At 54.2% G+C, this 26,610-nt stretch overlaps 2 protein-coding genes across 6 annotated transcripts in view; one reads left to right on the forward strand and one right to left on the reverse strand.

Annotated features, from left to right (window-relative positions):
* Positions 1–26,610, forward strand: part of DOCK6 (dedicator of cytokinesis 6) — a 62,954-nt gene that overhangs the window by 9,037 nt on the left and 27,307 nt on the right. Inside the window, exons 3-25 of one of the 5 annotated variants that reach the window (XM_050769986.1) lie at positions 601–776; positions 1,007–1,075; positions 1,309–1,438; positions 2,471–2,683; positions 4,889–4,974; positions 7,237–7,303; positions 7,403–7,552; positions 9,417–9,497; positions 9,592–9,745; positions 9,930–10,057; positions 10,163–10,256; positions 11,111–11,273; positions 15,254–15,371; positions 15,443–15,513; positions 15,782–15,920; positions 16,008–16,109; positions 16,687–16,773; positions 16,990–17,221; positions 17,802–17,963; positions 21,464–21,627; positions 23,052–23,156; positions 25,950–26,042; positions 26,306–26,401. In XM_050769986.1, the coding sequence (XP_050625943.1) occupies positions 601–776; positions 1,007–1,075; positions 1,309–1,438; positions 2,471–2,683; positions 4,889–4,974; positions 7,237–7,303; positions 7,403–7,552; positions 9,417–9,497; positions 9,592–9,745; positions 9,930–10,057; positions 10,163–10,256; positions 11,111–11,273; positions 15,254–15,371; positions 15,443–15,513; positions 15,782–15,920; positions 16,008–16,109; positions 16,687–16,773; positions 16,990–17,221; positions 17,802–17,963; positions 21,464–21,627; positions 23,052–23,156; positions 25,950–26,042; positions 26,306–26,401 (2,880 nt within the window). Of the gene's footprint in view, positions 1–600; positions 777–1,006; positions 1,076–1,308; positions 1,439–2,470; positions 2,684–4,888; positions 4,975–4,995; positions 5,117–7,236; positions 7,304–7,402; positions 7,553–9,416; positions 9,498–9,591; positions 9,746–9,929; positions 10,058–10,162; positions 10,257–11,110; positions 11,274–15,253; positions 15,372–15,442; positions 15,514–15,781; positions 15,921–16,007; positions 16,110–16,686; positions 16,774–16,989; positions 17,222–17,801; positions 17,964–21,463; positions 21,628–23,051; positions 23,157–25,949; positions 26,043–26,305; positions 26,402–26,610 lie in introns of those variants that run through there. The other 4 variants (XM_050769987.1, XM_050769988.1, XM_050769989.1 and 1 more) reach the window with 4 other exon arrangements.
* Positions 11,376–13,726, reverse strand: ANGPTL8 (angiopoietin like 8). The gene is made up of 4 exons (XM_050770846.1): positions 13,381–13,726; positions 13,019–13,180; positions 11,767–11,876; positions 11,376–11,661 (listed from the first exon to the last, which is right to left on the reverse strand). Exons 1-4 carry the CDS (start codon positions 13,675–13,677, stop codon positions 11,634–11,636), a joined length of 597 nt encoding a protein of 198 aa, XP_050626803.1. The 5' UTR covers positions 13,678–13,726; the 3' UTR covers positions 11,376–11,633.

The raw sequence follows: 26,610 nt of genomic DNA on the forward strand, positions 1-26,610 counted from the left end.
CCCCTCCCTCCTGTGGCCTGTCCTATGGGGAAACCAAGAGAGACCCAGCAGTGTCAGGGGAGGGAGTCCCTGCCCTGGTCCTCGTACTGTCACCAATTCCTGTGGCCACTCTCCCTGCAGCTGCTTGTCACCCTGTGGGTGGTCCAGGGGGAGTGGCTCCCCGCTGATGTCCCCCACCTCCAGCCACCTGGACCACCCAGATGGGGATGGAGGAGGGAAGTTGGGGACGGAAGTGGCTTTCGCCTAAGAGGGGTGGGGCCATCCATGTTGCCCAGAGGGTTGGGAGGGATTTAGGAATTGTGTCTTGCCTGGCCTCTGTCAACATTTCTTTCCTTCCACTGTTAGTTTCTGCCCTTCCAGGCATGGGGTGTGATTTCCTTCCTGGAGCCCCTGGAGGGAGGGGCAGGGCAGGGAAAGCTGAGGTGGGGGTGGAGAGTCTGAGGTCACCCTCCTCCATGGCTCCTCCGTAGCTCCAACACCCTCCATGGCTCCCACCGCCCTCCTATTTGAGTTTGAAGCCAGCACGCACCCACCCCTGCCTCACACCTCCACTCTCAGCCTCCAGGGCAGTGCGATCACAGCCACTTTGCTCCAATCCAGGTCCCACTGACTGAAGTTGTCGAGCCCCTGGACTTTGAGGATGTACTTCTGAGTCGGCCACCAGACGCTGAGCCCGGGCCCCTCAGGGACCTGGTCGAATTCCCAGCTGACGACTTGGAGCTGCTGCTGCAGCCCCGGGAATGCCGGACCACAGAGCCCGGGATCCCCAAGGATGAGTGGGTAGCCCCACACCCTCTCGGCCTGTGATTCCACTCTGTCTCTGCCATCCACGTCAACCGCCCGAGTTCAGCTCCTGGCTGGGCCGTGACCTTGGACAAGCCATGCTTTTTCTCTGAGCCTCCGTCTCCCCCTGTCTGGAATAGGCAGGACAGTGCTAACCTTACAGGCTAGCAGAAGGATTCGCAGAGACCCTGCCTCTGTTTACCCTGATCTTCTTTTACTGCAGAAAACTGGATGCTCAGGTGAGGGCCGCGGTGGAGATGTATATCGAGGACTGGGTCATCGTCCACAGAAGGTGAGTCTGACTTGGGGGCAGCTCAGGGGGTTCGGAACCCAAAAGGGCTGAGCTGATGTCTGCAGCCGGTCCTACTGTGTATCTGCCCATTGTCCCTGCAAGAGCAGGCAAACTTGTCAGGTGGAGCACGAGGAGGGTGGCTTCGTAGGGGCCGAGTAGGTGTGTCGGAACACACTGGGGAGCCCCTGGGGGCCCTCAGCCCTCCCTACCTGCCCAGCCCCGTTTCCTGCTAGGTATCAGTACCTGAGTGCAGCATACAGCCCCGTCACCACGGAGACACAGCGAGAGCGACAGAAGGGCCTCCCCCGCCAGGTCTTTGAGCAGGATGCTTCTGGAGACGAGAGGTCCGGCCCTGAGGACTCGGTGAGGAATTCCCTGGCTGGGGTCACTGAAGGGGTATGTGTGGAGGCTCCAGTCTCAGGTTTTGGTCACATGTGACAGGAAATGACCCAAACAGTCTTGAGCTCAAAAGGAATTGCATCAGTCCCCATGAGTAAAAAGTTAGGGGTCATAATTGTAAACATTTATTGAGTGCTTAGGGTATACTAAAGGCTTTATATGTGTCCTCTCCTTTCATCCTAGGAGTCAGGGCAGCCATTACACCCAGGTGAGGAAACTGAGGCACAGCAAGGTTCTTAGAGGCCTTGAGCCTGTATTTTGTCAGTCAGCATTTACTGGGCACTTACTGTATACCAGCCGTAATTATTCCAAAGATTATTGTTGTTTTCATTATTATTATTATTTTAAGTAAGTAATTATTTTGAGATGGAGTCTCACTCTGTCACCCAGGCTGGAGTACAGTGGCACAATCTCAGCTCACTGCAACCTCCACCTCCTGGGTTCAAGCGATGCTCCCACCTCAGCCTCCTGGGTAGCTGGGATTACAGGCATGGGCCACCATGCCGGCTAATTTTGTTATTATGTTTAGATGTACATGGGGAAACTGAGGCCCTTAGAGTTGGGGGTCAGAGACTCAGTGTCACAGAGCTGAGCTGAGATTTGATCCAGTGCAGGAAGGTCAGGAAGAACTCTCTCCTTCCCTGGCAACAGTGAACAAAGTCCCAGGGAAGGCTCTCATTGGCCCAGCCCAGGCCCTTGGAGCCAGTCCCTAGGGTGGGTGGATGTGTTCTGATTGGCCAGATAAGAATCACCTGAAGCCCCAAATGTGGGATAAAGAGTAGCCTCCCCCAACAATGGTAAAAATTGGGAGGCTCTCCAGACAGAAGTTTCTGGAAAGAGGGTAGGCAAAACCCCCACGTGATCCTTAGAGTGATGACCCTCAGCCCCTGACCCTCAATTTCCCCATCTCTAGAATGAGTTTGAGGACACTCTCACCAGAGTGTGGTGAGGGTGTATACAGCTGGCACTCAGTGCTTGCGCATTGTCCACTGGCAGAATGACTCCCGGCGCGGCTCAGGCTCCCCGGAAGACACCCCTCGAAGCAGTGGTGCCTCTAGCATCTTCGACCTGAGGAACCTGGCAGCTGACTCATTGCTGCCCTCGCTGCTAGAGCGGGCGGCCCCAGAAGATGTGGACCGGCGCAATGAAAGCCTTCGACGGCAGCACCGGCCCCCGGCCCTGCTTACCCTCTACCCGGCGCCTGACGAGGTAGGTGCCCCTTCCCAGATATCAGCCAACCAGCTTTTACTGGGTGCCTATTGTATACTTCATGTTTATTCAATAGCTTCTATAGATGGACATCTACTATATACCCCTATAGTAATCTAATCAGCGTTTATTGGGCACCTACTGTATATCCTATGTTTATTAAATAGATTCTATACGTGGACACCTACTATATACCCCTATATTTATCCAACCAGCATGTATTGGGTGCCTACTGTATACCCTATGCTTATTCAATAGCTTCTAGGCCAGGCATGGTGGCTCAGGCCTGTAATCCCAGCACTTTGGGAGGCCAAGGTGGGCAGATCACTTGAGGCCAGGAGTTCAAGACCAGTCAACATGGCGAAACCCCATCTCTACTAAAAATACAAAAGTTAGCCAGGCATGGTGGCGGGTGCCTGTAATCCCAGCTACTCAGGAGGCTGAGGCATGAGAATCGCCAGAACCCGGGAGGCCAAGGCTGCAGTGAGCTGAGATCACCATCACTGCACTCCAGCCTGGACAACAGAGCAAAACTCTGTCTCAAAAAAAACAAAAACAAAAACAAAAAAAGTAGCTTCTGGCTGGGCGTGGTGGCTCATACCTGTAATCCCAGCACTTTGGGAGGCTGAGGCGAGACTCAAAAAAAAAAAAAAAAGATAGCTTCTGTATATGGACACCTACTGTATACTTTTATAGTTAGCTAACCAGCATTTAGTGGGCACCTACTGTATCTCCTAAGTTTATTCAATAGCTTTTATATGTGGACACCTACTATATACTCCTATATTTATCCAACCATCAACACCATAGGAAAGGTAAAAACATATATAAAATAAATTTTTTTTTTTTGAGATGAGTCTCACTCTGTCGCCCAAGCTGGAGTGCAGTGGCACGATCTCAGCTCACTGCAACCTCCACCTCCTGGATTCAAGCGATTCTTCTGCTTCAGCCTCCTGAGTAGCTGGGACTACAGGCGTGTGCCACCATGCCTGGCTAATTTTTGTATTTTTAGTAGAGATGGGGTTTCAACATGTTGGCCAGGCTGGTCTCAAACTCCTGACCTTGTGATCCACCCACCTCAGCCTCCCAGAGTGCTGGGATTACAGGCATGAGCCACTGCACCCGGCCAGAAAATAAATTTTTAAAAATTATTTATCCAACAAGCATGTATTGGGTACCAACTGTATATCCCTATATTTATTCAATACATGAATGCCTACTGTATAGTTCTCTATTTAATCAACCAATATTTATTGAACACCTACAACATATGCCTATTTTTATCCAACCAACACTTATTTGGTACCTAGTGTATACTCCTGTGTTTGTATTTAGCCATTTATTGAGTGCTTACTATACACACCCATATTTATTCAATCAGTACTTATTGGGTGCCTCATTGGGTATATATCCCTATTTCGCCAATCAGCATTTATTGGATGCTTTCTGTATGTGCTTATGTTCATCCAACCAACTTTTAGTAGGTACCTATTGTATACCTCTATAATAATTTGACTAACATGTTTGGGTACCCACTGTATTGTTGGCATTGGGGATATAGCCATGGATAGAGAGACCCAGTCCCTGCCTTCAGAGTTCACTGGTGGAGGAGAGACCTCTCTACTAGGAGCTTATAACCCAGACAGAGTAGTGCCATGATGAGGTGCTGGTAATTGTCCCTCACACGGTCCTCAGTGTCCCAGCCACCATGGCTCCTTACACTAGGACATTTTGGGCACTTGAAGAGGTTCCTGCCCAGCCCTCAGGGATCATGGAGGACTTCCTGGAGGAAGGGTTGGCTAAGCTGCAATCCCAGCTACTCCAGAGGCTGAGGCAGGAGAATCACATGAACCTGGAAGGCAGAGGTTGCAGTGAGCCAAGATCACACCACTGCACTCCAGCATGGGCGACAGAGTGAGACTCCATTTAAAAAAAAAAAAAAAGCTTCTATACATGGACACCTACTGTGTACCTCTATATAGCAGAAGTATATATGAACAGTGAGCAGACATTAGCCAGACAAGGAGGAGCGGGAGAAGACGGGCATTCCAGGCACGGGAACAGCATGTGTAAAGGCTCAGAGGCAGGGACAGAAAGACGGTTAGTCAGGCTGGGGTAGAGCTGGTCTGAAGCTGGGCATTCCAGACCCTTCCTGGAGGATGTCCCAGCTGCTCCCCCGCAGCTCCTGCTCCCGACTCTTGGCAGGACGAAGCCGTGGAACGCTGTAGCCACCCAGAGCCACCCCGCGAGCACTTTGGACAGAGGATCTTGGTCAAGTGTCTGTCACTCAAGTGAGTGTACCGATGTATCCCTCTTCTTAGATGCGTGAAAGGACCGTGTGGGTTCCGGTGGGGTACACACTACATGAGCAGTGCCATTACCGTGTGCAGCCCTGTCACCTATGTGGCCACCTGTGGACGTTTACAGGGGGAAGTAAGACTTCCTTTTTCGTTATCCCAAGTCGCCAATTCTTAAGTGCCAATTGTATGCCAGGATCAGTTCTCAGCCTTTCATGTATATGAACCCATCTAATCTTCACCACAACCTCATGAAGTGGGCAAAGGTGGGGAAACTGAGGCACAGAGTGGTAACATCATGGTGCCAAGACCATACAACTTGTGAGGCTGGAGTCTGGCGCTTGCCGGCCCTGCTGCTGGGATCCAGGGTTTGGCTGGGAGGCTTTGGGGCGGGTGCTAGTGACCCTGGGCCTGGCTCTCAGCCCCCTCCACACCAGCCCCCAGGGAGCAGCAGAAGTGCGTGGGAACAGAGTTGAACAGGATGTGGACTTGGACCTGAGCCTGGCCCTGCCTCTCCCCACCCCGAGTTCCTGCCTGGATCGGGGCAGGAAAGGGAGGCTCCATGCTGGCCTGAGGCCTGGGTGGGCCTCCTGCCCTAAACACAAGGATTGGGAACTGGCTCTGTGGGCTCATCCAGTCATTCAACAAACACTTACTGGCCGGGCGCGGTGGCTCCCACCTGTAATCCTAATACTTTGGGAAGCGAGGCAGGCGGATCACCGGAGCCCAGGAGTTTGAGACCAGCCTAGCCAACATGGCAAAACACCATCTCTACTAAAAAAAAAAAAAAAATTAGCCAGACGTGGTGGCAGGCACCTGTAATCCCTGCTACTCAGGAGGCTGAGGCAGGAGAATCACTTGACCCGGAGGGCGGAGGTTGCAGTGAGCTGAGATTGTGCCACTGCACTCCAGCCTCAAAAAACAAACAAAAAAAAAACATTTATGAAGTCCCTACCGTATACAGGACACATAACCATGTAATGACCACACAGAGCCAGGATAAGTGACACTGAAAGTGTGTAGAGTCCTGGAGGAGGCTCCTGACCCAGCTTGAGGGGTAGGAGCGGGTATCTGGGACAGCTTCCCTTGCAGAGGGACGTGTACGTGGAGACTCAGTGAGGAAGAGGAGCTGGCTGAATAGAGAGGATGGAAGGGATGTAACGGGGAGCGCTCAGTGTTTCAGTTTGTAGGTGCATGGTGAGTGGAGGCCAGCAAGGTAGAGTAAGACAGGGAAGGACTTATGGTGGCCATTCAGGTGAGCGAGATGGGAACTCCATGCAGCGTGACAGTGGTGGCAGATGACACCCCAGAGAGGAGAGACGGGGAAGCCCAGAAGTTGAGAATTTCAAGATGTGGGGATTGTTGAGCCCAAAACTGCCCCCATGCCAAATGAAAAAGGGCTGTGGTTGCAGGGAGGAGGAACTCTGTGTGAGTTACTTACTAAGGGTGTAGGAAGGGGGAAAAAAAGTTTCAGTGTCGGCCGGGCACGGTGGCTCACGCCTGTAATCCCAGCATTTTGGGAGGCCGAGATGGGCGGATCACGAGATCAGGAGATCGAGACCAGCCTGGCCAACATGGTGAAACCCTGTCTCTACTAAAAACACAAAACATTGGCCGGGCACAGTGGCTCATGCCTATAATCCCAGCACTTTGGGAGGCCGAGGTGGACAGATCACGAGGTCAGGAGTTCGAGACCACAGTGAAGCCCCATCTCTACTAAAAACACAAAAAATTAGCCGGGCGCAGTGGTGGGCACCTGTAGTCCCAGCTACTCGGAGGCTGAGGCAGGAGAATGGCATGCACCCGGGAGGCGGAGCTTGCAGTGAGCTGAGATCGCACCACTGCACTCCAGCCTGGGTGAGACAGCGATACTCCATCTCAAAAAAGAAAAAACAAACAGAAAATTAGCCAGGCGTGGTGGCACGTGCCTGTAGTCCCAGCTACTCAGGAGGCTGAAGCAGGAGAATTGCTTAAACCCAGGAGGCAGAGGTTGCAGTGAGCCAAGATCGCGCCACTGCACTCCAGCCTGGGCAAAAGAGCAAGACTCTGTCTCAAAAAAAACAATTAAAAAAAACTTTAGTGCCTCAGTTTCCCCTTTTGCAAAATGAGATGTACCTTTTCTGTAAGCCCTTAAGTGGCGGTTCCATGTGGCCCAGTGGGAGTCAGATGCCCTCCACCTTGGGCCCCAAGAGGGAGTGGGGTGTGTGGATGGCGGGAAGTATTAAGGAGAACCCCCTCCCTCCCATTTACTTGTAGGTTTGAGATTGAAATTGAGCCCATCTTTGGGATCTTGGCTCTGTATGACGTGCGGGAGAAAAAGAAGGTAGGAGCCCCTTTTTTCTCTTTCCTCCCCTTCCTCCTCCTTGTTGGGGGGCTGTGGGCTTCCCAGAGGTAGTGGCCCAGCTGCCTCTGGTGTCCCCAGATCTCGGAGAACTTCTACTTCGACCTGAACTCGGACTCCATAAAGGGGCTGCTTCGGGCTCATGGCACCCACCCTGCCATCTCCACCTTGGCCCGCTCTGCCATCTTCTCCGTGACCTACCCCTCACCTGACATCTTCCTGGTCATCAAGGTGCCTGCTGGGGCTGGGCAAGGGGGTGGTAATACCGAATGCCTGTCACTGGTTCAGTCCCTGCCTTCACAGAATGAAACAGATACATCACCAAGAAGGGTAATCAGGGCTGTTGCCGGGGTCACACAGGCCAGGAGGAGGTCCCTAACCCAACTCAGGTGGGGAGAAATCACCGAGGGCTTCCAGGGAGAGGCGACAGTTGAGCTGAGAACCATAAGTGGGCAGCCTGGGAAGAAAAACCATCCCTGGGCACATGTGACAGGCTGGGGTCCTCGGAGGCAGGTGAGATGCTGTTGGGAAGTTTATGGACAGAGAAAGACCTAGTTGGCACCCTCATGTGAGATTTTCTGTTTCTGGGAGTGAGGACAAGTTGCTTTTCTCAAAATCTTCAATTAGGTTGCAATGATGTGTCCACAGGCAGGTGCTGCTACGGTCACGCTTCACAGGGATCCCACCTTCGGTCCTCACCACAGGCCCCAAGGTGGAGGGGTGCTATGGCTCCCATTGGGGAAACTGAGGCACAGAGTAGCTAGGGTCCCACTGCCCAGGGTCTCACAGCCCCTGAGTGGTCAGGATTGGAGTCTAGGCCTCATGGCTCAGAGCCATGTCCAGAGTGGCCTCTGTTTACACTAACAAAGAAAAATGTAGGGAAGGCCAGGCACGGTGACTCATGACTGTAGTCCTAGCACTTTGAGAGGCTGAGACCGGAGGATCGCTTTAGCCCAGGAGTTCAAGACCAACCTGGCCAACATGGTGAAACCCATTCTCTACTAAAAATATAAAAATTAGCTGGCGTAGTAGCAGGTGCCTGTAATCCCAGCTACTGTTCAGGCTCAGGCAGGAGAATTGCTTGAACCCGGGAGGCAGAGGTTGCAGTGAGCCGAGATTGCACCATTGCATTCCTGTCTGGGTGATAGAGCGAGATCCATTTCAAAAAAAAAAAAAAAAAAAAAGCCAGGTGTGGTGGGTCATGCCTGTAATCCCAGCTACTTAGGAGGCTGAGGCAGGAGAATCACTTGAACCCAGGAGGCAGAGGTTGCAGTGAGCTGAGATCCCACCACGCACTTCAGCCTGGGCAACAGGGGAAACTCTGTCTTAAAAAAAAAAAAAAAAAAAAAAAAAAAGGCCGGGCGCGGTGGCTCACGCCTGTAATCCCAGCACTTTGGGAGGCCAAGGCGGGCGGATCACGAGGTCAGGAGATCGAGACCATCCTGGCAAACATGGTGAAACCCTGTTTCTACTAAAAATACAAAAAAATTAGCCAGGTGTGGTGGCGGGTGCCTGTAGTCCCAGTTACTCAGGAGGTTGAGGCAGGAGAATGCCATGAACCCGGAGGGGGCGGAGCTTGCAGTGAGCGGACATCATGCCACTGCACTCCAGCCTAGGCAACAAAGCAAGACTCTATCTCAAAAAAAAAAAAAATTTGCATGGCAAGCTGGGGACGTGATGGCTCATGCCTGTTATCCCAGCACTTTGGGAGGCAGAGGTGGGGGCATCACTTGAGCCCAGGAGTTTGAGACCAGCCTGGGCAACATAGCGAGACCCCTGTCTCTATAATACATACATACATACATACATACATACATGTAAATAAATAAGTAAATGTAGGGAAAATATCACCAGCTAAAGGTGGGCTTGGAGTTTGGGAGTGGATCTGAAGAATGGGAGGGAGTAGCCACCAGGCAGGTCAAGCACTAACCCTTGATCCTAAGGACAGTGGGAGCCATGGGAGGTGTTGGAGCAAAAGCCTTCATATGATAGGAGTGTCTGAGGGCCCATGAGGGGTCCTGGAGGCTGGGGAGTCAGTAGGAGGGAACAGAGCGTTCGGGCGGCGCCTCACTGGATTCATTCATCTGCCCCGCAGTTGGAGAAGGTGCTTCAGCAAGGGGACATCAGTGAGTGCTGTGAGCCTTACATGGTGATGAAAGAAGTAGACACAGCCAAGGTAAGTGTTTGGGGGCTGAACCAGGGGCAGGCCTGATTCCTGACTCAGCAGGCCTAGGATGCTGAGCTGGCAGGGGACGGGGGTCTCCCCATAGAACAAAGACAAGCTAGAGAAGCTGCGCCTGGCGGCTGAGCAGTTCTGCACCCGCCTGGGCCGCTACCGCATGCCCTTTGCCTGGACGGCCGTGCACTTGGCCAACATCGTGAGCAGCGCTGGGCAGCTGGACCGGGACTCTGACTCGGAGGGCGGTGAGGAGGCGGGGCTAACAGCCCTGGGGCGGGAATCGGGGCGGGGCTAAAGGGTGGTGCTGAGAGGCCTGGGGCGGGGTTACGGAGCGAGTGGGGTGCGCCCTCTGCTGGCCGAACTGTGCCGCCCCTGGGTCTCCTTGTTTCATCTTGGTCCCCCTTTTGTCATTGTCACTCCCTCCTCTAGAGCGCCGGTCAGCTTGGACAGACCGCCGCCGTCGGGGGCCCCAGGACCGGGCGAGTAGTGGGGACGACGCCTGCAGTTTCTCTGGCTTCCGCCCAGCCACGCTAACTGTCACAAACTTCTTTAAGCAGGTGTCCTACCCCGGGGCCAGGGACTCCCCCTCTCCCCGCTGGCTGCATCAGCCCTGGGGACCCCTAGCCCCCCGGCCCAGGCTGACGGGAGCGGGTCCCATGTAGGAGGCTGAGCGACTTAGTGACGAGGACCTCTTCAAGTTCCTGGCTGACATGAGGCGCCCGTCGTCCCTGCTGCGGCGACTACGTCCTGTGACTGGTGCGTGGCACACCCCGTACACAAGAAGTATCACTCTCACTCAGTCACTCAACAAACCTACACCGAGAGCACCTACTGTGCCAGGGGCATCAGAGACCCAACCGTGACCTTGATAGACAAATCCCTGACCTCGGGGGCTAACTGTGCCTTCTAATGAGGACCATAGACAAGAAGCAGAATTAATAAGATGGATATAGGGCGGATAATGGGTGGATAATGGCAGCAGGGCAGGCAGGGGTCCTGGGGGCAGAGTTGATCAAATGTAGGGGTAAGGCTGGGGTGCAGTGGCTCAAGCCTGTAACCCCAATACTTTGGGATACTGGGGCAGGAGGAAGATCGTTTGAGTGCAGGAGCTCAAGACCAGCCTGGGGGCCAGGTGCAGCAGCTCATACCTGTAATCCCAGCACTTTGGGAGGCCGAGGTGGGCAGATCACTTGAGGTCAGGAGTTTGAGACCAGCCTGGCCAACACAGTGAAACTCCGTCTCTACTAAAAATACAAAAATTCACCTGGTGTGGTGGCACACACCTGTAATCCCAGCTACCTGGGAGGCTGAGGCAGGAGAATCACTTGAACTGGGGAGGCAGAGGTTGCAGTGAGCCAAGATCGCCCCACTGCACTCCAGCCTGGGCCACAGAGCCCGATTCCACTTAAAAAGAAAAACAAAAACAAAAACAAACTGTAGGATGAGAGACAGCAGAGTTGAGGGCAATCTCTGGACTTGGCACCTGAGGGACACAGCCCCCCGTCCGCAGAGAACATCGTGGGAGAGCCTGCCCTGACTCCACAGCCCAGAGAGGGTGGACTGGGCCGGGAGGCTCCCGGGCAGGTGCAAACCGGTTCTTCCCTTCCCAGCCCAGCTCAAGATCGACATTTCTCCAGCTCCGGAAAATCCCCACTTCTGCCTCTCCCCCGAGCTGCTTCATATCAAGCCCTACCCGGACCCCAGGGGCCGGCCCACCAAGGAGATCCTGGAGTTCCCTGCTCGCGAAGTCTACGCCCCCCATACCAGCTATAGGTACGGCATCTGGGGCCCAGCTGGGCACTTGACTGTGAGGTATTCGTACATCATGCTGGGTGTGGGTCTCCCTAAGCCGAGGACACACACAGACACCCTGGGTGAGATGCCACGACTCTGCTTTAATAAGGGGGGTGTGTAGGCATGAAAGGGTACACATCCTTCCTCCACCCCTCCCCAATGGGGCTACGTCCTCTGCCTTTGTCCCTGCCTGCGTCTGTCTCTGCTCTGTGCTCAGAAGTGGGGCCGGGTGCCCTGGCTGATCCCAGTGAACAGGCAGCTCCTCCCTGTTCAGGGGCCTCATGGGGCGTGGAAGTGTTCCTTGCAGCATGGTTGGTCCTCAGTTCCATCCAGGCAGATTCAGGCTGGCAGCGCCGCTTTGTGGATTCTGGGGAGGGAGATGTGGCTCATCCCAGGTGAGGGGGCCCCTTTTCAGCTGCCCTGTGCACCCCCCATCCAACTGCCCTGCCTCCCAAACCCCCGCCAGGCTCACCTCTCCTGGATCTGTCGCAGCCGATGCTGCTGTGCCACCATCTCCCGCCTCTGCCGCTGCACGTGGCCTGTGAGGGCCCACAGGATGTGGCTCTGCTTGTCAGCGTGAGCCTGTGGGGGTCAGAATGGAAACCTCAGCTGACGGCCACCTCACCTCCCATCTCCTGACCCCCTGCCCTGGCCCCCCTATTGTATCTGTGTGACCCAGCAAGTCAGCAATGCTCTTTGGCCTCAGTTTCTCCATCTGTACAATGGGGATAAAATAGGACTCACTTCATGGGGAGGTGATAAACATCGTATGGATTTTTTTTTTTTTTTTTTGAGACAAAGTCTCGCTCTGTCACCCAGGCTGGAATGCAGTGACGTGATCTTAGCTCACTGCAACCTCCGCCTCCCGGGTTCAAGCAATTCTCCTACCTAAGCCTCCTGAGTAGCTGGAACTACAGTCACGTGCCACCAGGCCCAGCTAATTTTTTGTATTTTTAGTAGAGATGGGGTTTCACCGTGTTGGCCAGGCTGGTCTCCAACTCCTGACCTTAAGTGATCCACCCGCCTCAGCCTCCCAAAGCGCTGGGATTACAGATGTGAGCCACCAAGCCCGGCCATTGTATGGATTATTAAAGGGCATAGAACAGTGCTGGGTACTTATTGGGTGCTTACAAAATATTACTAGTTTCTCTAGTAGTAAGAATTTATTGGCCAGGTGCTCACACCTGTAATCCCACCACTTTGGGAAACCAAGGTAGGCAGATCCCTTGAGGTCAGGAGTTCGAGACCAGCCTGGCCAAAATGGTGAAATGCCATCTCTACTAAAAATACAAAAATTAGCTGGCGCACCTGTAATTCCAGCTACTCTGGAGGCTAAAGCAGGAGAATCACTTGAACCCAGGAGGTGGAGGTTGCAGTGAGCCAAGATCATGCCACTGTATTCCAACCTGGGTGACAGTGAGACTCTGTCTGATTAAAAAAAAAAAAAAGAAAGAATTTATTGAGCGCCAACTGTGTGCCCGCCCCATGCTGAATATTTCACCTGCATTGAGTACCTGGCCCTACTGTGAGACACCAGGTGTTGCCCTTATTTGCAACTGGAAAACTGAGGCACACAAAAGGACTTGGTTTTTGTCTGGGGACATGCAGAGTAGAGGCCACAGAGCTGGGAGGCTGATCTGGGAGGTCTTTGGGACTTAGGTGCAGAAGCGAGTTCTGGCCGGGGATCAGGGTCTCAGCCTGCTAGGGCTGGGGGAGCCCCTTACCTTTAAGACCTCAAATTCTTGGTAGGCAGGGCCCAGCCAGGCGTTCCTCAGCTGGACTTCTAGCCGCCGCACGCTGTCCTGTAGCACCTTCTGTGCCTGGGCCACCTCCTCCAGCACCTCGGCTATGGCCTCTGCCTTCAGCTGCAGAATATCCTCCTCCATCTGCTTAATAAACAGGGGGTCACTAGTAGGATGACCAACTCATCTTTGTGTACCTAAGGATTTGCCTGAGTTTATTGCTGAAAATCTTGTATCCCAGGAATCCCCTCAGTCCTGGGCAAACCAGGATGATTGGTTACCCTAGACATGAACTCCTCTTCGAACTCCTGGCCACCCCACAGTGTCGCAGCTGCGGTGCCCACCTGAGTCTCCAACAGGCTTGCCCGAAGTTCCTGGGCTGCATCCCGGCCCCGGCTGACCTCCTGCCCCAGGAGTTCCACTGTGCGGCCATAGAGACCCAGGCTGTTCCTGGCCTTTGTCAGCCGTCCCTCCGTGGTCTTGTACACACCATTGAGGGCCTGGCCCAGCTGCAGGGTCCCGTGGAAGAGCAGGGTCAGCTCCTCATGCTCTGCCAGTTCTGGGCTGCCCATGGGGGCCGCTGAGGCAGGCTGGATCACCATTGCCAGGGCCCACAGCAGGCACAGAGCAGGCACTAGCATGACTGAGGGTCTGAGTGTGTAGCCACAGCACCGCCACTGAAGCCTTTTATGTCTCACACCCCCACTGATCCCCAGTCAATCGTTAACTGGCCAGCCGGGTGCCCCACATTGCACAAGGGCCTGGCGGTGGTGCGATAGTTGCATCATGCGAATGTCCGGCTGGGCCACGCCGGGATCACGCTTCCTGGGGCTCAGGGCCCGGTGTGGGTGGGGGGCATTGGGAAAGGATGGGCCCCAGACCCCGCTGGGAGTTCCTGAGACTCACCATGCTGAGCCTGTTTCTCCATCTATGAATAGGCATCGCAATGATGATGGTAATAATAGTGAAGATTTTTTTTTTTTTTTTTTTTTTTTTGAGACGGAGTCTCGCTCTCTTGCCCAGGCTGGAGTGCAGTGGCTGAATCTCAGCTCACTGCAAGCTCCACCTCCCGGGTTTACGCCATTCTCCTGCCTCAGCCTCCCGAGTAGCTGGGACTACAGGCGCCCGCCACCTCGCCCGGCTAGTTTTTTGTATTTTTTAGTAGAGACGGGGTTTCACCATGTTAGCCAGGATGGTCTCGATCTCCTGACCTCGTGATCCGCCCGTCTCGGCCTCCCAAAGTGCTGGGATTACAGGCTTGAGCCACCATGCCCGGCCAATAGTGAAGATTTTATAAGCATTGAGGGCTTTTATTGGCCTGGTTAGTAGCCAAGGGGGCAGGTGCAGGTGGCAGAGACTCTCCCAAGGTCACACAGCCTCATCTCCAAGACCTGCATATACCCAGATCACCACTGACTGCCATTTTACTCCCTGGCAGATTGTGCAAGTACCTCAGTTTCCCTTTCTGTAAAATGGTGGTGATATTAGTCCTGCCTCATGAGCTACTTGTGAGAAGTAAATGAGTGATTTCATGTTGAGTGCTTAGAACAGAGCCCGGCACACAGTAGGTGCAATTATTGTATTGTTGTAGTAATAGTGTTTGGTGCAATTATTGTCATTGTTGTTATTTATCATCATCAGTATCGTTACAAAGGCTCAGCTGGAAGGCCTGAAGTGCCCATTATACACACAGGGAAACTGAGGCCAGAGAGAGGTCAAGGCTTGCACAGAGTTGCCCCTGGGGGAAGGAGGCAGGACTCTGACTCTGGCCTCAGTTTCCGCACCTGAGAAATAGGCCACATAATTCTAGTGACCTCCTAGGGGAAGGGCAGTCAGGCCCTTGGGTGGGGCTTAGGCTTGACCACTGGCCACCTGAGCCACCTTGGAACTCTGGCCCCAAGTGCTTCGTTCTTCTCTGCCTTCTGTGTGTCACTGTGTCCACGAGTGCCTCCGATGTCTTTCTGTGTTCCCACCCTCTACCACGCTGTTCCCAATCCGTGCTTTGAGGGTACTCACTTGTCCTCCACCTTCTGCCCTCTGTCCTATCTCCTGCCTGATACCTGTATTACCTCTCACCTGGCCCTGAATGCCCCAGCCTCATGACCCACTCTTCCCGGACTGTCTGTGCTCCCAGCCAGCCTTGTCCCATCACCCCAGCCTCATATGTGCACCTTCAGGGGCCCTGTTCCTCTGACACCCCCATCCTGCCCCCGACAGGAACCTGCTGTACGTGTACCCGCACAGCCTCAACTTCAGCAGCCGCCAGGGCTCCGTGCGCAACCTTGCCGTGCGAGTGCAGTACATGACAGGCGAGGACCCCAGCCAGGCCCTGCCGGTCAGTGACTGCACCCCAGGGAAGGAGGGGAGGGCATCCCCCATGGGTTCCTCATGCATCCACTCCGCCAGGTCATCTTTGGCAAGTCCAGCTGCAGTGAATTTACCCGCGAGGCCTTCACACCGGTGGTCTACCATAACAAGTATGTAGGGGGACACGTGAGGAACTCGGGGGCACTCATGGGGATAGGAGGATGTCCCTTATATATACACATAGGGCAGCATCGATGAGAAGACAGGGGGCAGGAAGAAGAAGAGAGGTAGAGGCTCCCAGAGTGCTAATGAGGGAAGTAGAGGCAGAGAGCAGAGACAGTGAGGCCCAGCAGCAATGCAGGTGTGGCATGGCAGAGGTGATGGGGCAGACAGTGGGGAGCCCAGCCCCCAGCAGATCCCCCAGCCTGATTCTCCCAGGTCCCCTGAATTCTACGAGGAGTTCAAGCTGCATCTTCCAGCCTGCGTGACAGAGAACCATCACCTGCTGTTCACCTTCTACCACGTCAGCTGCCAGCCCCGGCCGGGCACTGCCCTGGAGACGCCCGTGGGCTTTACTGTGAGCCATCCCCTCCCTCCCTCCCTCCCCCTGAGCCCTCCTCGTCCCCAAGCCTGGCCGCAGACCTGACCTCCAGCCTCTCCCCAGTGGATCCCACTGCTGCAGCATGGGCGCCTGAGGACCGGCCCCTTCTGTCTCCCAGTGTCCGTGGACCAGCCGCCGCCCAGCTATTCCGTGCTCACACCCGATGTATGTGTCCCGGAGCGCCTGCCTGCCAATGCACTCTCCCCAGAAGCACTCCCGAGTCACCTGCCTTCCTTCCTTTCAATCCTGGGAGGCTTGTTGGCCTCTACTGGTGCCTCCAGGGCCCCTGTGTAGCTCATTATCCCCCTATTAATGCCTCTCTGTGTCCTACCTGTCCTCCCCAAAGATTCCCGTTGCCTCTCTGCTCCATTCCCACTTTAGCACCCTGCCTGCCTTCCTGATCACTGTCCCCTGCCCCCGCAGTACCTTATCATTCCCCATGAATGCACCATCATTAATGACTCGAGGCCTCAAATCCTCCTATCCTGTTTCCTGACCTACTCAATGAGTGTTCATTCACCCTGTGTCTCCGTTCTCTGCCCCCCTCCTTGGCATGTGGGTTTTCCAGCCTGCCCAGTGGACCCCCTCAGTCTACTGGGACCAGGGCTGGAGTCAGGGTGCTTGGTTGCACCCCCAGACCAGGCTATACTCACGCCACAGTGTCGCAATGGCTGGGGCCGCTGGGTGACCTGATCAGTCGGAGAGGGCTGACCAGTGCCCACCCGGTGCCTCCCTCCCACAGGTGGCGCTGCCGGGCATGCGCTGGGTGGACGGTCACAAGGGCGTGTTCAGTGTGGAGCTCACGGCCGTGTCCTCTGTGCACCCCCAGGTACGGGGTGGGGCGGGAACCCAAGAGTCCTGCCCTGCTCCCCTCTTGCCTGCCCTAGGATTGAGTAACGGTTGCCGCTGGCTGGGGAGGTCTGGCCTCGGGCCTTGGACGTGACTTTGGTCAGCTGGGCCCAGCTTTCAGAGAAGCTGCTGATTCAGGCGGGGGTGGTCTTCGTCCCCTGGGGCCCCACCCTGCTCACTCCACGTCCCTACCCAGGACCCCCACCTGGACAAGTTCTTCACCCTGGTGCATGTCCTGGAGGAGGGGGCCTTCCCATTCCGGCTCAAGGACGCTGTGCTGAGCGAGGGCAACGTGGAGCAGGAGCTGCGGGCCAGTCTTGCAGCACTGCGCCTGGCCAGCCCCGAACCCCTCGTGGCCTTCTCCCACCACGTGCTGGACAAGCTCGTGCGTCTGGTCGTCAGGCCCCCGATCATCAGTGGTCAGATTGGTAAGCGGATGTGGCCTCAGACCTCAGTTTCCCCATCCAGCGCATGGCTCCTCAGTCCTGAGGTCCTGAGGGAACTTCTATAGGTCCATTTACCTCTCTGGCCATTTGTCTCATCTGATAAATGACCCCCAGTCCCCTACACCCAGAGAAGGTCTTCTGTGACCCTTTGGCTGGGCACGGCGGCTCACGCCTGTCATCCCAGCACTGTGGGAGGCCGAGGCGGGCAGATCACCTGAGGTCAGGAGTTCAAGACCAGCCTGACCAACATGGAGAAACCCCGTCTCTACTAAAAATACAAAATTAGTTGGGCGTGGTGGCACGTGCCTGTAATCCCAGCTACTCGGGAGGCTGAGGCAGGAGAACTGCTTGAACCTGAGAGGCAGAGGTTTCAGTGAGCCAAGATCATGCCACTGCATTCCAGCCAGGGCAACAAGAGCAAAAATCCATCTAAAAAAAAAAAAATCTGTGACCCTTTAATGAGCACATGATCCCTCGAATCCTGATGTTTTTATATTTGGAAAGTGGGCGGGGAGGTGAGAGGCCTTGGGCCCTGGAACTTGACCTCTGCTTTGCCCGGCAGTGAACCTGGGCCGTGGAGCCTTTGAAGCAATGGCCCACGTAGTCAGCCTTGTCCACCGGAGCCTGGAGGCAGCCCAGGATGCCCGCGGTCACTGCCCACAGCTGGCTGCCTACATCCACTACGCATTTCGCCTGCCTGGCACTGAGCCCAGCCTTCCGGATGGTGAGTTCGTAGAAATCCCTGGGAGACAAGAAATATCTAGGAGAAGAGGCTGGGTGCGGTGGCTCACACTTGTAATCCCAGGACTTAGGGAGGCCGAGGTGGATGGATCATTTGAGGTCAGGAGATCGAGATCAACCTGGCCAACATGATGAAACCCTGTTTCTACTAAAAATACAAAAATTAGCTGAGGCCAGGCACAGTGGCTTATGCCTATAATCCCAGCACTTTAGGAGGCCAAGGCAGGTGGATCACTTCAGGGGGTCAGGAGTTCAAGACCAGCCTGGCCAAAATGGTGAAACTCCGTCTCTACTAAAAATACAAAAATTAGCCAGGTGTGGTGGTAGGTGCCTATAATCCCAGCTACTAGGGGGGCCGAATCATTTGAACCCGGGAGGCGGAGGTTGCAGTGAGCCAAGATCATGCCACCGCACTCCAGCCTGGGTGACAGAGTGAAACTCCGTCTCAAAAAAAAAAATTAGCCAGGTGTGGTGGCACACGCCTATAGCCCCAGCTACTCAGGAGGCTGAGGCAGAAGAATCACTTGAACCTGGGAAATGGAGGTTGCAGTGAGCTGAGATCACGCCACTGCCCTCCAGCCTGGGCGACAGAGCAAGACCCTGTTTCAAAAAAAAAAAAAAAAAAAAAGGAAAGAAAGATCTGGGAGAAGAGCATCCAAGTAGTGAGAATAGCATGTGCAAAGGCCCTGAGGCCTCACGGGCCTTGGCTGGTTTGAGCAACTTGCAACAGAGATAATGTCTTGCCCACTTTTGCCCCATCCTTGGGCTGTGGTTTCTGTTTGCTTGGCTGGAAAATGATTTAGTCAGTCAGCAAGCCTCTTCAGTAGCTTGGAGCGGGGACTGAAGCTGGACCGCCTGGATGCGAATCCTGGCCCTGCCACCTACAATCTCTGTGACCTTGAGCTTGTGACGTCACTTCTCTGAGCCTGTTTTTCCTTTTGCAAAACAGCAGTAATAATAGTACCCACCTCCGGGCCGGGCGCGGTGGCTCAAGCCTGTAATCCCAGCACTTTGGGAGGCCGAGGCGGGTGGATCACGAGGTCAGGAGATCGAGACTATCCTGGCTAACATGGTGAAACCCCGTCTCTACTAAAAATACAAAAAACTAGCCGGGCGTAGTGGCGGGCGCCTGTAGTCTCAGCTACTTGGGAGGCTGAGGCGGAAGAATGGCGTGAACCCGGGAGGCGGAGCTTGCAGTGAGCCGAGATCACGCCACTGCACTCCAGCCTGGGAGACACAGCGAGACTCCATCTCAAAAAAAAAAAAAAAAAAATAGTACCCACCTCATGGGGGCGCTGGTCATAGTAAATGACATAATAATCCACACAAAATGGTTAGCACAAAATGGTAATCCCTCTACAGAGTTGGATTTTTTTTTTTTTTTTTTTTTAATTTGCCAAATAAACACCAACCCCTATGTGTCAGGCATTATTCTTCTCAGGGTTTTTTTTTTTTTTTTTTTTTTTTTTTTTTTTTTTTTTTGAGACGGAGTCTCGCTCTGTCGCCCAGGCTGGAGTGCAGTGGCACGATCTCGGCTCACTGCAAGCTCCGCCTCCCGGGTTCACGCCATTCTCCTGCCTCAGCCTCCCGAGTAGCTGGGACTACAGGCGCCCACAACCGCGCCCGGCTAATTTTTTGTATTTTTAGTAGAGACGGGGTTTCACCGTGGTCTCGATCTCCTGACCTTGTGATCCGCCCGCCTCGGCCTCCCAAAGTGCTGGGATTACAGGCGTGAGCCACCGCGCCTGGCTTTTTTTCTTTTTTTTTTTTTTTTTTTTTTTTTTAAGAGTTGGGATTGGCCAGGCGTGGTGACTCACAGCTGTAATCCCAGCACTTTGGGAGGCTGAGGCGGGCGGATCACCTGAGGTCAGGAGTTTGAGACCAGCCTGGCCAACATGGTGAAACCCTGTCTCTACTAAAAATACAAAAATTAGGCCGGGTACAGTGGCTAATGCCTGTAATCCCAGCACTTTTGGAGGCTGAGGCAGGCAGATCACGAGGTCAACACATCGAGACCATCCTGGCCAACATGGTGAAACCCTGTTTCTACTAAAAATGCAAAAATGAGCTGGGCATGGTGGCGCATACCTGTAGTCCCAGCTACTCGGGAGGCTGAGGCAGGAGAATCACATGAACCCAGGAGGCAGAGGTCGCAGTGAGCCGAGATCGCCCTACTGCACTCCAGCCTGGTGACAGAGCAAGACTCTGTCTCATTAAAAAAAAAAAAAAATAGGTGGGCATGGTGGTGCATGCTTGTAATCCTAGCTACTCAGGAGGCTGAGGCAGGAGAATTGCTTAAACCCAGGAGGCAGAGGTTGCAGTGAGCTGAGTTCACGCCATGGCACTCCAGCTTGGGTGACAAGAGCGAAACTCTCTCAAAACAGAAAAGGAACAGTCAGGATCTTACTCTGTCGGCCAGGCTAGAGTGCAGTGTCACGATCATAACTCACTGCTGCCTTATACTGCTGGGCTCAAGTAATCCTGTTGCCGGCTGGGCGCAGTGGCTCAAGCCTGTAATCCTTGCACTTTGGGAGGCCGAGACGGGCGGATCACGAGGTCAGGAGATCGAGACCATCCTGGCTAACACAGTGAAACCCCGTCTCTACTAAAAAATACAAAAAAATAGCCGGGCGAGGCGGCGGGCGCCTCTAGTCCCAGCTACTCGGGAGGCTGAGGCAGGAGAATGGCGAAAACCCGGGAGGCGGAGCTTGCAGTAAGCTGAGATCCGGCCACTGCACTCCAGCCTGGGCGGCAGAGTGAGACTCCATCTCAAAAAAAAAAAAAAAGTAATCCTGTTGCCTCAGCCTCTCCAAGTAACCGGAACCACAGGTGCGCACTGCCATGCCCGGCTAATTTTTTCATTAATTTTTTTTTTTTTTTTTGAGACGGAGTCTTGCTCTGTTGCCCAGGCTGGAGTGCAGTGGCCGGATCTCAGCTCACTGCAAGCTCCGCCTCCCGGGTTCAGGCCATTCTCCTGCCTCAGCCTCCCGAGTAGCTGGGACTACAGGCGCCCGCCGCCTCACCCGGCTAGTTTTTTGTATTTTTTAGTAGAGATGGGGTTTCACCGTGTTAGCCAGGATGGTCTCGATCTCCTGACCTCGTGATCCACCCGTCTCGGCCTCCCAAAGTGCTGGGATTACAGGCTTGAGCCACCGCGCCTGGCCATCATTAATTTTTTTGTAGGGACAGAGTCTTGCTATGTTGGCTGGGCTGGGCTTGAACTCTTGGGCTCAAGTGATCCTCCTGGCTTGCCCTCCCAAAGTGCTGAGATTATAGGCATGAGCCACTGTACCTGGCCTATTCTCAGTTTTTCAATGCCCCCTAAATCTCTGTGAGGCGGCAGTCATTATACTTATTTTATAGATGAGGAATTTGGAAGGTCAGAGAAGGAAAGTGATTTTGCAAAGATTAGCTAAGTAGGAAGGGACTGGGAGGCATCACATCAGGTGGGTGGGTGGTTGACCCTATTCACTCCATCCTCAGGGGCCCCTCCAGTGACAGTGCAGGCTGCCACACTGGCCCGTGGCTCTGGTCGCCCCATAAGCCTCTACCTGGCGCGTTCCAAAAGCATCAGCAGCAGCAACCCCGACCTCGCCGTGGCCCCTGGCTCTGTGGATGACGAGGTTTCCCGCATCCTGGCCAGCAAGGTAGGGCAACGGGGGCCCTGGAATCTCCAGGCTTAGTGGTTGTAGCTGCCGCGTGGGTGGGCAAAGAATCTCTGCTGATGAAACATGGGAAACAACAGAGACGACAACATGGATGAAGGCTTAACTCTGGGCAGCAGAGTTGGGCTGGGCTGTCGCAGGTTGTGGGGTATGGATCAGACTTGGTACTGAGCTCTGTACTCCATGACTGACCCGAGGACGATGGCAGAGCTTGGCGTGGCTGAACAAAGAGCAATATGTACCTAGTGTAGCAGGTGCATCTACACAGTCACTTCATGCATATGCCTACACAGGTGCATATACACATTCACCCCATGCATGTATGTCCACAGGTGCATATATACACATTCACCCCTCACTTGCATATACCTACACAGGAACATGGGCATGTTCACCGTATGCATATATATACACGGGCACATATATATGTTCACCCCATGAATGTGTGGACACAAGTGTATATACACCATTCACCCCATGCATATATGTACACAGGTGCATATACACATTCACCCCACACATAACGCATATACAGACCTGGGTGCATATACACGTTTGCCCCACACATATACAGACCCAGGTGCATATACACGTTCGCCCCACGCATATATAGACCCGGGTGCACATACACGTTCGCCCCACGCATATACAGACCCGGGTGCATATACACGTTCGCCCCACGCATATACATGTTTGCCCCACGCATATACATGTTTGCCCCACGCATATACACGTTCGCCCCACGCATATACAGACCCAGGTGCATATACACTTTCGCCCCATGCATATACAGACCCGGGTGCATATACACGTTCGCCCCACGCATACACAGACACAGGTGCATATACAGTTCCGCCCCATGCATATACAGACCTGGGTGCATATACACGTTCGCCCCATGCATATACAGACCCGGGTGCATATACATGTTCGCCCCATGCGTATACAGACACGGGTGCATATACACATTCACCCCGTGCATATACAGACACGGGTGCATATACACATTCACCCCATGCCTCTACTTACGCAGGTGCATATACACAGTCACCCTATGCCTGTATGTACACGGGTCCATATTCACCTCATGCATATACGTATACGGGTGTGTATACACATGCACCCCATGCACAGACGTACAGGGGTGTGTATGCATGCACCCATGGACCCACATACACAAGTATGTATAGGCATGCACCCAATGGACCTACATACATATGCACATTTTTCAGGATTTTCAGGACGTATGATGATACATACGTGGGTACATTTTTCAGAATTTTCAGGACGTATGATGATACATACGTGGGCACATGTATGGTCCAGAACCATGTCCACGCTTGGTATTTCATGCTGCTTTCCCTGCCCTCCACTGGGGATGCTAGCACTTCTCCGTGTATCTCCAGGGCATCGACCGCTCACACTCCTGGGTGAATTCCGCTTATGCTCCAGGAGGCAGTAAGGCTGTGCTGCGGCGGGCGCCCCCTTACTGTGGGGCCGACCCCAGACAGGTGCCCTTCCTACCTGTCCCTGCACTTGTGTGACACCACCTCAGCATGAGCTCCTCCCACCTTCCTGGCTGCATCTGACTAACCTAAGGGGGCTGCCTGAAGGAGGTGGCAGACCCCTCTCCTGCCTTTGTGTGGGGCTGTGAAGTCTGTGTTTAGGCATCGCTGGGTCATCTTAACTGGCCTTTTGCTGCTACATAGGCCACAGTCTCAGATGGAGACAGAAGGCACAGGGATGATATGCAAATAGCATGCAAATGAAGTGCAAATCCAGTCACCCATAACCTCACTGCCCTGCATGGCCTATTCACCTCCCTTTAATCCACCCAGATCATGGGATTCTCAAAGGGCTGGACCGGAACCTCTCGGCTCCCCTATCCCGTTTAAGACAAAGAGCTCCCCTTACTTACCCTGCCTCTTTCCAGGTACCTGGTGTAGTGAAGGGCTTTGCCTCCAAACGGACCTGGGTTCAGGTCCTATCTCTGCTATGAGCTCACCCCATGCTCTGAGCAATTGGATGCATCTTCCCGAGCCTCAGTTTCTGCATTTGTAAAATGAAGATAACACTCCAATTTTTCAGATGCAGTTTGGACTCAAAATATGGTGCTCCCCCAGCAGTCCTGAGCCTGTGCTTGAGTTAGGGCTGAGGGCATTGCAGTGGGATTTTGTTGGGATGATAGATTCTTGGTCTGGCCTTGACCCTGAGCTTCTAACTAGTTGCGGAAATAGACATGGATCAAACAAATGCGCTAAGTGTATGATCACACAGCGTGGAAAGGAAGCAAGTAGCAACCGAATACCAGCTTCTCTCTGGGTGGTCTTGGGGGCTTCTCCAGGGGGGTGACATCGTTTGCTGGGACCTGAAGGGTGAGATAGAGTCAGCTAGGGAAGGGTGGGTGGGTGTGGGTGTTGCAGGAAGAGGGAAAGGCATGTACAAATATTGGGACCAAGGTCAGAGGACGGTACACACAGAGAGCAGGCCACAGGGCTTGCTTCCTTACACACTTGGCCCTAGGGCCTCTTCCAGCTCTGTGCCCATCACCAAGGCAACCTGTACCCTATGACAGGCCCAGGGGACTGTTAGCAGAACAAGCAGGGGGGCCTTAGGGCAGTCATTTCCTTGGATTGTTGGGAATCTGGAAATCTGGTAACACTGAGGCTGGGCCTTTTCAATGGAAGGCCCTCGTGGTGCACAGTGAGTTGCCAGGGCATGGCTGGGACTGGGGTAGCTGGAGAGCCCTCAATTGTCAAAGTAGGTCCCGGGGTTGGGTCGGCTCTGTCATCAGACCTCCTCTTCCTGCGAGCAGCCTCGCCTCCCAACCAGCGAAGGAGGAAGCAAGAGTGGAGCTTGAACTCCTCTGCCCATACCCATTTCACAGATGGGGATACTAAGGCCCAAGCCAGGCTTGGGCAGGGCCAGGCCTGGACCCTTGGACTGTCTCTGCTATTCCTGGCACCTCATCAACATCTCACCTCCTCTGTCCTTATCTTTCTGCCTTGTCTTTCTCCTCCTTCCCCATCTTGTGTTTAACCTCCTCTGTCCACACGCACCCTCTTGCACCTCTGCGTCCTCCTCTCTGTCCTCTAGACTCACTGACTCGGTCATACTCTACACCTCGTCCACACTCACTCTCACCTTCTCTGGCCACACACATTCTTGCTGTCTACACTGATTTCATCTCCTCTGCCTTCACCCCACACACCACGCACCCATTCCCAGCCTTCGTGTGTTCTCGGTCCTGCTCCATCCACACTCCTTCTGCCTATTGTGTTCGCACTGCTGTGTCACTGCCGTACCGTGTTTTCATTGTTATTCTCACCTCCTCTATCACATTCTTTTTTTTTTTTTTTTTTTTTTTTTTTTTTGGAGACAGAGTCTCGCTTTTGTCACCTAGGCTGGAGTGCAATGGTGTAATCTCGGCTCACTGCAACCTCTGCCTCCTGGGTTCAAGCGATTCTCCTGCCTCAGCCTCCCAAGTAGCTGGAATTACAGGTGCCTGCCACCATGCTTGGCTAATTTTTGTAGTTTTAGTAGAGACGGGGATTCAACATGTTGGCATGTTGGCCAGGATGTTCTCGATCTCCTGACCTCATGACCCACCTGCCTCAGCCTCCCAAAGTGCTGGGATTACAGCATTCCTTTTTTTTTTGAGACGGAGTCTTGCTCTGTCACCCAAGCTAGAGTGCAGTGGTACCATCACAGCTCGCCGCAACCTCCAAGTCCCAGGGTCAAGCAATCCTCCTGCTTTGGCCTCCCGAGCAGCTGGGACTACAGGCACATGCCACCAGGCCCAGCCATATATATATATATGTATTTTTTTTTTCTTAGTAGAGTCATTATCTTACTATGTTGCCCAGGCTGGTCTTAAACTCCTGGGTTCGAGCAGTCCTTCTGCCCCAGCCTCCCAAAGTGCTGGGATAACAGGTGTTGAGCCACCCCACCCAGCCTCACGTTCTTCTCCCATACCCACACACCTTGATCTTGACTTACCCAGCTCTCTCCAGCTACTCTTTTATTTGTCCCTGCCTCCACTGCTCTGTCTACTCCCACAGCACCCTGGCCATGCCAACCAGCCTCCCCTCCCCACCCACGCTGACCCATCTCTCTTTCCTGCCTGCCCCTACTGCCCGTCCATGGCCCTGACCCATCCATGTGGAAGCATTTCTTTCTCTATATTCACACCGACCCACCTCTTTTCCCCCATCCCTGTCTGCATGGACACGTCTTTCCTCCAACCACGTACCCCTTCACCTCATCCACACTAACCCTCTCCTCACCATCACATCCCATCATAGGCCATCGACCGCGCCTCTAGCCGAGCCTCCTCCTACCTCGAGGGTTCCTCCTCAGCCCCACCAGCCACCCAGCCGAGACCCACTGTACAGAAGGTAGTGGGGGGAAGGGTGGATGACTTCATTTTTGTCCTGGCCCCCAGCAAAGGGGTCCAGTGCTCCTCCCCCATCCAGAGCCCAAGGGGGTCTGGTGAGCCCAGGGAAAGGGCACGTCCACTCCTCTTACCCCTCTCCTCCTGCTTGGCTCCTGCTGGACTAACCCCGAGCCCTCCGGCTGCATCCTCCCCTGGCATGCCCTCCAGAGGGGGTGCGGGAAGGGGTGGCACCTTGCACTCTGTGACCCCTGCCTCTGTCCCCAGCTGCTTCACGAGGAGCTGGCTCTGCAGTGGGTGGTCAGCAGCAGTGCCGTACGCGAGGCCATCCTCCAGCACGCCTGGTTCTTCTTCCAGCTCATGGTGAGACCCCCGCCTCCCTGCCTGGTGGCAAGAGACCCCCAAGGGAGCCCCTTCCTTTTTTAAAGAGAGATGCCCCTTGGCCAGGCGCAGTGGCTCATGCCTGTAATCCCAGCACTTTGGGAGGCCGAGGCGGGTGGATCATGAGGTCAGGAGATTGAGACCATCCTGGCTAACATGGTGAAACCCCGTCTCTACTAAAAATACAAAAA

This window comes from Macaca thibetana, chromosome 19, assembly GCF_024542745.1.
Source record: "Macaca thibetana thibetana isolate TM-01 chromosome 19, ASM2454274v1, whole genome shotgun sequence".
In the NCBI taxonomy this organism is placed as follows: Eukaryota; Metazoa; Chordata; class Mammalia; order Primates; family Cercopithecidae; genus Macaca; species Macaca thibetana.

Excerpts from the sequence above, each read along its gene's own strand:
- ANGPTL8 (XM_050770846.1), bottom strand. The coding sequence starts at position 13,677 with ATGCTAGTGCCTGCTCTGTGCCTGCTGTGGGCCCTGGCAATGGTGATC. Across the intron at positions 11,877-13,018 it reads AAGAATTTGAGGTCTTAAAG|GCTCACGCTGACAAGCAGAG; the intron begins GTAAGGGGCTCC and ends TGACCCCCACAG. Across the intron at positions 11,662-11,766 it reads CTGCGACAGATCCAGGAGAG|AATCCACAAAGCGGCGCTGC; the intron begins GTGAGCCTGGCG and ends CTCCCTCCCCAG.